At 42.8% G+C, this 12,155-nt stretch overlaps 1 protein-coding gene across 2 annotated transcripts in view; it reads left to right on the top strand.

Annotated features, from left to right (window-relative positions):
- The first annotated feature begins 3,346 nt into the window (after window positions 1-3,346).
- The window catches only part of MTMR12 (myotubularin related protein 12), a 36,452-nt gene continuing 27,643 nt past the window's right edge, over window positions 3,347-12,155 (top strand). The window contains exons 1-2 of one of the 2 annotated variants that reach the window (XM_075021476.1): window positions 3,347-3,600; window positions 11,664-11,718. In XM_075021476.1, the coding sequence (XP_074877577.1) occupies window positions 3,541-3,600; window positions 11,664-11,718 (115 nt within the window). In that variant the 5' untranslated portion in view covers window positions 3,347-3,540. Of the gene's footprint in view, window positions 3,601-3,684; window positions 4,160-11,663; window positions 11,719-12,155 lie in introns of those variants that run through there. The other variant, XM_075021474.1, reaches the window with a different exon arrangement.

Below are 12,155 nucleotides of genomic sequence, written 5' to 3'. Positions count from 1 at the left end.
ATGAGATACAACTTGTTGTAGTTAAGAGGATGCCTGAAAGAAAACTGATAGAAAAGCTGCAAACAACTCCTTTGTGGGTCCCCTCCATCTGCTATTCCCACTGAGCCCAGGCACAGCTGAGAATTCAGCCCCAAGAATTACTCAAATTAATGGCATGTAAGTTTTTTAAACAAAGCAATCTCTGTTCATGAGAACAGCAGAGCTGGTCTGTGAGTTTCCCTCCTGCAGACAGCTTTCAAGGTAAATACTGTGATTATATTTTTAGAAAGAATGCAAAATGTCAGGATAAAATGGGGGCAGTGAAATGCCTATGTTCTTCACCCACCACAGACAAACTAGAACTTGACTTTTAAAAAGTTTTACTCTTCTACATTTGCATGACTGTCATTGACATACATCTAAAATGGAACAAAATTATATGAATGATTTTATAAGCTCAGGTGGGTTTTTTTTTAAATGCACAGAAAGTCATCGGCAGCATGGAACAAGACTTCCCATTTAGAAATAACGTGAGAAGACAGATCCTGTTGATACACCATACCAAGAACTTCAATTTGTTGCAGTAATGATTTTTTGAAAAGTCTTTGTTAGTGATAAGAACAATCCCAAATGATACAACACTGAACCATGTTATTTCCATATGGGGAGGGGGTGATTCAGAAAAAACACTACAGAGTAAAAATGCTGAAGGGAGGGGGCACATGATAATAACAGAAAAGTTAATACCTAAATACATAAATGAGAGGCAGTAGATGAGTACAGGGGGAGCGTAAAGACAAGGTGGGGAAGGAGGACACTCAGAAAAGCCAACTTCAACCTGGCCAAGCTAATTTCCTGAGGTGCCCTGAGCACTGGGCAGTCTGTTGAGGCTGTTTCTGAACAAGGAGTTTATTTGGGTACCCCCATCACCTTCAGAAGGAGCCTATTTCCCTCCACTGTCTGCAGGGGGAATCTATGGAGATAAGGTGGCTGGGCTGAAGCTGGCTTTTGTCAGTACTCCTCACAGGCACTCAAGGTTTTAAAAGAAAGGCAGAAGACTGCACAGAGGAGATCTTTCTGGGGAAATGGAAGATCACCAAAGCCCCTGGTGCTCTGTAATCTGTTGGGGCACAGTGTCTGGGTTGCAGTTGGCCTTTTCAGATCCAAATGTACTTTTCTGAGGTAAGTTAACTTGTGTGTGTGGTAGCTTTGCTTCTTCCATTCCAGAAAAGATGAACACACCGACTGTTGAAGTGAGCATCTGAATCCGGCTCCCAAATTCCAGGAAAAGAGCTTCAAATCCCTTCCACAATGGGTTCAGCCTGGCACATTTGGCTGCCGAGGGAGCAAACCCGAGGAACAAGCACTCCCTGTCCATTACCAAAGACAGGACATGGGGTCATGTGGATATCTTGCTGATGCAGAATAGCAGTTACATTTTTGGATGTAGGGCTTTTTTTGATGAGATGTTGAAGAATGAATTCCCATGTGCTATGTGGGAATTAAAGCTCCTTTTGCACTTCCCATCAGAGTTAAGACTGGCCTGGCATCAAAACATCCCTTCCTCTCTGATATGTGTTATGCTAGTAAGTAGCTGATTTTTGCCTTAGTCTGCTGTAAACTTTCAGGGCATGCTTAGAGGTAATCCTGCTGTTGCCACTGTAAATTCAGATGCTTTAAAAGATTAATTTTTATAGTGCTATTCTCTTTCTTTGTGTATTTTAATACACTGGAGAGCATGGAGGTGCTGTCCCAATTTTACCCTCACCCTAGATTTACACCGATGTAATCTCATGGGCTGTACTTTTGACCGATGCAGCTGAGGTCAGATGCAATGTAAAGGAATGATGGGGAAGTAGCTGTGGAGTGAAATGTAAGAGCTCTTCTGCATGGGATCCCACACCAGAATAACCTTTGTTGTGAAACTAGTAATGAAACCTAATCTCTGAGTTTTCTTTTTTTCAGGCAGAAGGTGATTAAAGCCAAAAGACTTCTCATTCCTTGAGTTTGAGACTGAAACTAGGGAAATTAATTTATTTCTGAAATAAAAAAGCCACTCCATTTTACTTTTATAAATGCTGTCTCATGACTCCATGTACTTCTTTTTTTTTCTCCTTTAGTTTTCCTAGGTCTGGGTTTGGAGGAAGGTAAAGGAAGTTAAGTATTACAAGAAAAAAAAAAGGGGGGAGCGATATGAAAAGTACTTACCATTAATATTTGAAGAAGCTATTGATTTTCACATCTTATGGTCTACTGAAGTTTGTAAAATATGTTTTATTTTTGTAAAAGTATTTCCATAAAGTCTACTCTGTATGCAAATTGTCGCCTGGGTTACTATTCATCATTTAAATTGCTGGGTAGTCCTGCTGCATTGCCACAGGCAGTTGACAATATTTGCATTGTTCTGTATCCGCATAAAAGTTAAGCCTTTAAAAGTAACCTAGATACCTGGTAAACCTGGTGTTTATTTACAGCTCTGGTTATACAGTGTCCAAAGATGACATTCCAGGCAGGCCAGGACTGTAACACTTTAATAGACATGGGGCAGAGGACTTCTTGGGGTGTATCAGCAGTCAGGTTTTAGAGGATTTATTTCATGGAGAGCTCATTTTATGTCATTTTCCTTGCACCTCTCCTGCCATAAGTAAAGCCCAGCATCTCAATGCTTTGTTTAGATTGTACTTCACACCGAGTTTTCTCACGAGCGCGCAGGGACGCAACACGGGCGTTTCGCAGCCCAGTAAGAAACAGCGCGATGGACGATTCGAACAAAGTGACAGCTCGACCAAAGAACGGGCAAGTCTTCACAGTGATGCAAAAAAAAAGAGATGTGGCTACCCCGAAACGAAAAAAATCCTGTGGGAACCCAGTTAGCTCAGGCTGTCGGTTGCACGCCGAAGCAAGAGCCGCGCAGGCCGCCGGGCGCACCCCGTGGGACCCGGCTGCATCCCCACCGCCGCTCACGGGCTGCTGCCACCCTGCCCGGCTGCCGAGCCCCAAAAAGTGGGTGCTCACCGCCTCCACAGGCGCTTCAACAGCACCCGATGCTGCGGGGCTCCGCCGCCGGCCGCCCCGGGCCACCTCAGGCTCCTGAGGCGAAGCGGGGCGGGGCGGGGCGGGAGGGGGCACAGCGAACAGCGCCCCCCGGCGGCCGGGGCCGCGCCCCGACTGGCCTCCCTCTCCTCCGGCCACCGCCCCGCCTCCTCTAGGCACGCCCCCTCGCGGCCAATAGGAGGAGGGCGCGCCATGACTGACAGCGGCCATGCCCAGTGAGGACGGGAGCGGCGGGGAGGTGGCGCCCTAGAAATGGCCGGCGGCGGGGCGGGCAGGCATCGGGGCTAGGGGGTGGGGTCGTTGCGCGCGCCGGATACCGCCGCCCGCGTTCGCCACCGACGCCGCCTCCGCCACCACGGGCTCTCCCCCGCTACCACGGGCTCTCCCCCGCTGCGGCCTCTGCCTTGCCACGGCCCCCCGGCGGAGGAGCCCTGGGAAGTGGTGGAGCTGCCGGCCGGTGCCGCCGCCGGCGGCGGTTCCGGGGGCAGGCGGGAGGCGGACGGAGCCATGTTGGGCAGCGGGGCCAAGGCGGCCAAGCCCTCCTTCGTGTCCTACATCAGTCCGGAGGTGCGGGGCGGGCGGCGGCGGCGGCGGTCCCCGAGGGGGGCTGCGGAGGGGGGTGGGCGCCGTGAGGGAAGGGGCCGCGGGAGAGTGCGGGCGGGGGAGCTGTCAGGCTGCCGCAGCCCCGGCCCGCAGGGCGGCGAGGAGCCCTCCGTGGGGTCTCGTCAGGGCCGCGGGAGGAGGAGGAGGAGGCGGCGGTGTGGGTGGAAGCTGCGCGCGGGTTCCTCCCGTGGCGCCGCTCCCCTGGCCCCTCTCCGGGGTTTCGCCGCGGGAGTTTTCTGAGGGGAGCCGGGGAGGGCGGCGGCGGGACGGGGACGGGCGCGGGGCTGGCGAGGGCGGCGTTGGCGGAGCCGCTGTCGGGGGTTGCAGGTCGGGAGGGTCGGAGGTGCTTCCCCGAGAAGGAGGGGGAGCTTGGTGCTTCTCGAGAAAGCCTCAAAAAAAAAAAAGTAGCTGGCTTGTCAGTTTTAAGCTGATTATTCTTCTGGTGGTTCCCTTGAACTGTTTTTTTTTTTTTGTAAGTGGTGGCCAGATGTCAGGCTGTCATTGCGACTGTTCAGCTTATAAGGTGGGACTTCCCGAACCTGTTTTTCTTCACGTCCTTTGACATCACTCCCAGTGCGTGCTCTGTCTCTGTAAACTCCTTGTTTTCGGTTCTGTCGCTCTGAAGCCCTGGGTCTCTTCCCTTAACAGCTCGGTGTTGAACTCCTGGCTGTGCATATCTTTCATACTGTTCTTTCTGTTGTCCTCTCACTTATTTGTTGAAACTTATGTTGGCAGTTTGATTGAAGTGGCTTTAGACTCACTTTACTGAGGTCATGTTGTTAGCAGGTGGTATTAGGTCAGTATTGGTATTCAGTATTCCTTCATTCTTATTCCTGGTAAACAGCTGTTTTCTAGGAAGACCGATCTTCATGAAAACTAGCCATTTGTGGGGTTGGGTTTTTTTTCCCCTCCATAGTTCCTTGTAATCCACGTCAAACTGGTTCTTAATCGTTCAATTCTCTTGAGAGCTTCTGAAGGAAGAGATTTTTGTCTATCTTGTTAGTTAGTACAGAGTTTGTTGTAGATAGGACCTTGGAGAATCTGCTGGTTTTATTTTTCACTGAATCTGAAATAACAATGCAGAGTTATGGCTTAAGTCAGCTGTGCTGTTTAAAACTTCTGTCCTTATTTTGTAGTAGTAACTCTGGTTTTATATGTTGTTGAGCCCTGGTGACTTGTAGTTTCATCAGTTTACTTTAAAAGTTTTCTTTTCCCAGTGAAAATGGATGTTAATGATAGGTACAAATATTTCTGGAGTCAGCAAATATATCTCTGTGAAGTCAGTCTTTCACCTTAGGAGAGTACGTTGTACAAATAGACAAAAAAGTGTGTGCTCAAGGAACTGAGTTTTGCGAAGGTAAGAACTTCACTTGTTGGACTTACTAAAAGGCACGTCACCATTTAAACAAGCATGCTGGATGATGAAAGCTTGCTAGAAGAAATGGCCAGTGGGAAAGGTACAAGGCAAATATATGTAGTGCAGGAAGATACCAAAAAATAAAGAATACTTTAAATTGATTATAACTACAGTAATGTATCTCTTCAAATATGATCCTGATGGCTGCAGGAAGAATAACAAAGGTATTTAATATTGGAAGATGAAGCTCTTAATGAAATATCCTGATGCACAAGAGCTTGCAGTCATTTACTGTATTCATGCTGCTTTTAACTATCTCCTTTATGCACTTAAATTTAAGAATTTCGTGGGCTCTTGCAGAAGAACCTTTGAAATACATACTTGGCTTCTGCCATAGAATTGACGTCTTTTTTGCGCGTTCAAAAGCTCAGTGGAACAGGTCTGATGCCAGTAGCAAGTAAAGCAAGTTTAACTCTTTGCTCTTCTGGGTATTGCTCTCTTTTTGACAGCCTATGACTGTCTTAATGGAATGGTTACACAAGAAGCTGAAGACTTAGTGGGTTTTATGAGGATTAAAAATAAAACTTTAGGCATATGATGAAACCTATGAGCCTATTTGGGGATCTGGAAAAAATATTTTGATTAGATATCCTAAAATAAGTGGAAGTGACCATCTCTCAAGGAACTGTATTCCGTATGTACCTGAGAAAAATAACCTTCTGAACACAAAGTTTGTATACATGTTAAGTTTCATGTAGTTGAGTTTTAAAATTGGAGTTAGACTGATAGAACAGTAGAAATACTTAATCCATCTTATGTGAAACATAGTTTGGTCAACTGGGAACTTTCCTTTCATCAAAATAGTGTAATTGCTGGATGCTTGGGGAAGAGTATAGGCAACAGGTGTGTTCAGTGTGATGCTTCCTATGGTAGACCCTGTGAAAAGGTGGCAAACAGTAGTTCAGGGACTTCGTGAGCTTGAGGTTACATCTAGATAGCATTTGAGTTAATGGTGGACTTGTCTGTGAACTTATGGAGTCTTGCTTTGAATCTGTTTATACTTCTGACTTGCGGCAAGATTTTCTGTCAACCACTATGCAATACAAAGCAATATAGTACTGTTATGCTGTAGTCCTCCTTGCTTGCAACGTCCAGATTCTTCAGGCTTGTCCTTGTTCTCCTGGAGAGTTGTTTGAGACCTTAAACTGCTGCTTCTAGGTTAGGGGAGCCCTGCAATAAGAAAATGCAACAAGCAGAGCTGGGTTTTGTTCTAGCCCCATGTTTAGTCCATCCTCGGATACCTGGGAACACATTAGGTAATGTTCAGAAAAACAAAATTAAGTTAGCTTTAAACTGCTTTGGGGGTTTGTTTGAAGATTAAAAGAAACAGGAATTCTATTCATGTTAACATATGGCAAGATGGAAGTAAGGAGTGAAGAGAAAATGCTGTTTATTAAAGGAGCAGAAGTAGTTTCTGCTGTGAAACCCCAGAATGTCTGGAAAGGCAGTGTTTTTGACATCTGACTAAATATAACCTAGTTATGCTCTGCTATATGGAACCACAGATCAATCAATGGTCTGTTGAGAGTGAGACCGTAGGATGTTGATATTAATGACACACTTCCCCTCAGGACAGACTTGGCTACCCTGCAGGAAGTGGGGTGAATACTAGGGTATAAAGTCAATGTTTTGACATGTCTGATCATAGACTAGGAATATTTGTCTATGGAGACATAGAAGCAAGAAGCAGTGAATTACTTCATGATTTCTAACTCTAATATTTCAAAACTGAAAGCATTTGCAAGGCTAACAAGCTGGATCATATTTTCCTTAAAAATCTTAATGTGAATAAAAATGTAGATGTTAAACTTGATTTGCAGCTTAATGCTACTTTTTGTGCATGCATTCTCAAAAGTTAAATCCTCCATGATAATTCTTATAGGGTATTAGTTCTTGTATTAGCCCTTAAGCTTTTTAATAGATTTTGTTCTGCTTCATGCTGCTTGTCCCTGTAATCTGGAGTACACCTCAGGCTACTGAGTTGTGAGGGTGACTCTCATACCTCTTGTGCTTTGTCTCTCAAATTGTGTGTTGCTGTTAGCTCATAACCACTACGAATACTTGTTGCTTGTTAATCTTGGTACAATATTGTGTGTTCTGTAGTGATCACTTTAGAATAAGACCATGTTATTTTAAAATTGGAGTGATGGAATTGAAGGGTGAAATAAGGAGTAGGCGTTACCAAAGCAGACAGCTGGGCTCTGGACTGACATGGGGGAAGCAGGGTATTGAAGTCAGAGGAGATGGACAGGACAATGTAAGGAAAGAGGAAAGGATAAAGATGAAACGGTCATGGAAAACATGTGCTATGTTCTAATGGGCTGTTGGATAATGAAGCCATAAAAGGAAGGAAAACAAGCAGTTGGAGATTATTTTCAGCACTGTTATTAAAGTGTAGTAAGTACCTTTAGATTGTACGGCATGCAACATGGTATTAGGCTTGTTTGACCAAGAAGTAGTCTTTCAGAAAATACCAAGTATGTATTGTGGTTTGTTTCTGAATACAAAGTATATGCTAAGCATGTGCATAGGTATTTCCTCTTTTGCGTGAAATTCCAGTGGAACTGTTAGACAAAAGTTTGATTTATTTTATTCAGGAATCCTGTATTCACTTGTTGGAGTACCACAACTAATTGCAAATATTTTGGTATACAGTTTGACTTTTACAAGTGATAAAGATAAATGCATAGTTAAGAAAGCTATCTCAGCCCTCTGTTAGTCTTTTAGTGAAGTATAAGTAAATAATGTTCACAGCAAGCCTCACCATGATGTAGAGCTTCCCTGTGCTGAGATTACTTGTGGAAAACTATATAACAACATTGAAATATCCTGTGTTCTCGCAGCACTACTATTTGCTGTCAGCCTTGAAAGAATGTATGTTTCAGCCAGTGCTCTTGAAACCTTGGAAGTGATAACTGGTTCCTTCATTACTTGAATCTAATAAACAATGTTTTTCCCAGTAAGTTTACTAAAAATCTTGGTTTTCATTGTTGGAATTACCTCTAGCACAAATGTCCAGCTATGGATAAATGGAAACATTACCATGGGGAAAGGTAGGTTCAGAGTTTATAGCATATAATTTGCAGCAGCGGACTGTATGAACGGTCTGTCTGCTGAGAGTGATGAGCAACATCCACTATCAGTAAGCCTATATACATATTTTGCAATACTGATTTAAAAAAATCCAAATTCTTTGACAAGATCTGGATTCTAGCATGCATGTTTTTCACCTTTTACTCATTTTCTGTCCACAGTTGTTCACCTCTCTGTGGAGTGAGAAGCGAGGAATTGCTCTCAGTTGTGGTGAGGCTCTCAGACAGAGAGCAGGAATCATTTGGGATCCCTCTTGTGCCCTAACTGTTAGGACCCTGTTAATATAACATAACTGCTACTTGACCTTACTGCCTTAAACTCAGTGTTGCCTCACACATGGTGGCTCTTTTATGCTTCAGCACTTGAGGAAGACATGCCTCCCTAGACAGACTTGGGGAATATATTTTAGCCCCTTTAAATATATTTTTTGGGGAGAGCTGAATGTAGTCCCTGGGTATTGCAAGCTATGCAGTTCTTCTGTATACTTGGGTAAAAACCAAGAAGAAAAAGAAGGGTGAGCCTTTCCTTAAGAAAAACAGTTTCTCTATTGTGTTGTCTCCCCCCTGTTGAAGCAGAGAATCTGCAAGGAGCATGGTGTCCCCTTTCCCTGGCATGTCACTGTTTCATAATGCGATCAGCTGAAGTCGGTTTGAGCTAACAAGAAGAATGATGCATTATTTATTAGTATGGTGTGACATGTTGTCAGCCTGCAGTTTTGGTACTCTGTACTGTTATAACTGATAATTATGGGGTGTTGCTGAATTGCCTACTACTCTTTGATAGCCTGGAAAAAGGAATGTAGCACAAGGTAAGTGCACATGTGAGAAGCATCCCTGCAAAATAAGTTTCTAAAACCTTCAGCAAAGTTGAGGTCTTTTTATCATTTCTGAGGCAATCCAAAGGTAATTTTCCTCATTTGCATGGTGTCCTATGGGTATTTGCATTTAGCTATTGCTGGTAGTAGGGTTTCCTGTGTTGTGTCTTGAATAAGAAGTGCCAAGATTCTGCTTGGGGCATTCAGAACAGGGAAGCCACAGGTGAAGAAGTATCTATCTAGAGGTGTGTGTGGCTTTCAGTGGTCATATATGGAAAGTGCTTGCATGCTTAACTTCAACAAATGGTCAGAGGGTGAAGTTTCCTGAGGTCTGAGTGGATTTAGTAGCTTGTGGAAAGGGACAGACTTGCTTCTGCTGCTTCCCTTTCTTTTGTTTCTGTGCTCATCTGACCTGTTGATGAGCCGGTTCTGCTAACAATAGGCAGTAACAACAAAACCAAATGTAGCATAAGTACAGACTTTCCAGATGATCTTATGAACCAAATTACCTCACCATGTAGTCAGACAAACCCAGGGATAAAAGGGGTGAGTGGGTGAGTATGAACTGTGTGACTGATTAAAGGGGTGTTGAGGAGCATGTGTTTTAGTGTCAGCGGGCTCTTAAGTTAGTCTGAAGATTTGTGTTGCCCCAAAACTGAAATTCATTAGAAAAATAAAGTTGAAACAGAGTGGAGATATTCATTAAACTTATGGGCTCCTACACAACTTGCACTGACTCATGGTGAGTTAACAGCTTTTCTTCATAAAGATTTTTGTCATCTCTTAAAAGAGCAAACACAAAATGTGACATCAGTAGAATTTAATGTGTTGTAACATCCTCCCTTGGAAAATGAGTGCAGCAGCATGGATTCTTCAGCAGTATTCATGGCTTGCATTCTAGCTATCCTTAGTGCATATGTATGAAAACTGTCCATGAAATATTTATGATTTTATTATGGGAATATAAAAGTTGACTTTCAAATAGAACTGTTCTGGAAGCTCAGCTCTTGGAAGCTGTTGTATGTTAGAGGAATTCTGCCTACAGTAAGCGCTTCAATGCCTATGGTTTTCTGTCAACAACTGGTACTCATGGCAATAAGTATGAACATTCAAGCAGTGTGTATACATAAACAGTAGTTACTACATGCCTTGTGATATCTCCCAAAGTAAAAGCTAATAGAAAAGCACCTAACTAGTATACTGCTTTACTGTTCTGTAGCAGTGATTGTTGGCATATAGTTTGTGAGCAAACAGTGTTGCATTTAGTTGCACACAAATAGTGATCACAGAAGGCACAGCTATAAAGGCACTAGTAAACCCCAAAGTTTAGCTCAGAGCTACCAGTGGTGAAGAGACAACATTGGGAAAATGCATATGTATTTTTTCTTTGAATGCAGCAGTGTTCAACTTGAGCCATGTTTGCATAGTAACTTACCTAGCTATCAAGCATGAACTTTGATTAAAATTTACTTGTACAGCATCCACACTTAGAAGTCAAAGGTAGCAAATTGTGTTTTGTTTTCTGCATTAGCTGCCAGCTGTAGTTTCTTCACACCACCACCACTTTCATTTTATAACCCTTTCCTCTTTTCAACCTGTCTTGAATGTCTCTGCTGTTCTCATGACATGGTTTCGTGGTGGTTTTAGTTTTGCTATGCAGTCTTCAAGCTTTGTTTTGGGTCTTCTGAGTGTTGAGAGCAAGTGTTTATATGAATGGTGAAGGGGGATTATTTTTATGTTCTCAGGGGCTTTTGTTTCTCTGTTAATCCAGCAGAACTGTTGTTGCTCATGTCTCCTTTTGATTGCTTGCCTTGATTTGCAATACCTGACTCTGGATGCTGGTGACAAACTAAAATTAGCTTGCTTACTGCTGTGGCCCCGTGGGGGGAGAGGGTTCCAGTTAACTAATAGTTTTCCAGAGACTCCAATGCATGCGAAGTCATTCAGACTCAGAGGAGGAAGTTCTAAACTGGCTGAGCAGGAAGGGTGTAGCATGTCCTCTAGTTTAATAGTCTTTCAGCTGGAGATTTTAGCCCAACTGTCAGTGTCCCAAGGCTAGAATAAGTGATACTTAGAATTTAAAAGGTTTATTTTGTGCAATTTGGGTCCAAAATAAAGGATATCCTGTGACTGGTTTTACCTCTTGGGTCTCAGGTTCTGAAATCCCTTTCCTTCTAACCTTAGTAGTGCTGTTTAAGTAACTTTTGTACTTTGATTGCAATAATACATGTAAGAGAATCAGAAAAGATAGTGAAGGATGAAGCTTGAAAAACTGTGAAGGGGACATTAGAAACAAATATTAAGTCATACGTGGAAAAGGGTATGAATGAACTCTGGGAGATGGTGTTGTAATACTGAGTTTATGCTTATCCATTTACACGTGCTGAGAGAACTTTAAAAGTATAGGTCATGCTTTATTTCTGCCTGTTACTTATAATGCATTTCCTTTTTTGTGTTCACAATTGCATGTAACTGACACTGGGTGTCAAATCACTGACTTAATTATTTAGCTAGTAGACTACTGACCTTTAGTGCAAGGAACACATTGCAAACTTGCTCTTCTTAGTTTAGTAAGTTTTCTCCTTAATTTTAATTTGCTTATTTGCTAGAATGTGACAAATTTAAAAGGGAGGGTGCTGTTATTTACAGCATATGTTGAAGGTATGATCTTTGCAAAGTAACAGTTACTCTTTCTCTCTTTAGGAAATACACATAAAGGAACCCATAGAAAAGGAAGTATATCCTCGCTTATTACCAGGTAACTGTTGTATACTGTATTAGAATTAAATGATAAAAAATCAATCATGTAAACAATATTTAAATATTCCCACATCTGCAGCAAGCACTCATGTGACATCAGTATCCCAAGTAGTAAAATAGAGGGTTTGCTGTAACAATCCACACAGATTGAAATGTTTTAAATATCTGTATCTGCATGGGTTGTTGAAAAACTGTAAAAATTTCAGGTTTTATAGAGTACAGTATCTTCAGGTAAGCTGCACGTGGAGAACTGTCTATACTTCAGTTTGCCCTGCCTCTTAAAAGATAAAGTTGGGTGGGTTTTTGTTTGGGAACTGAAGGCCAAGAAGTAGTGGAAACTTACTTTCTAGTTGCTTTGTTTCTACTATGAGTTACTTAGGCCTTTTGATGCCTCATTCACTGTTAAGATTTTTTTTTAATTTACAATTATTTCTT

Source organism: Buteo buteo, chromosome Z, assembly GCF_964188355.1.
Source record: "Buteo buteo chromosome Z, bButBut1.hap1.1, whole genome shotgun sequence".
Taxonomy (NCBI): domain Eukaryota; kingdom Metazoa; phylum Chordata; class Aves; order Accipitriformes; family Accipitridae; genus Buteo; species Buteo buteo.
Note: the sequence above shows the minus strand (reverse complement) of the source record. Positions and strands in the feature narration are given on the sequence as shown.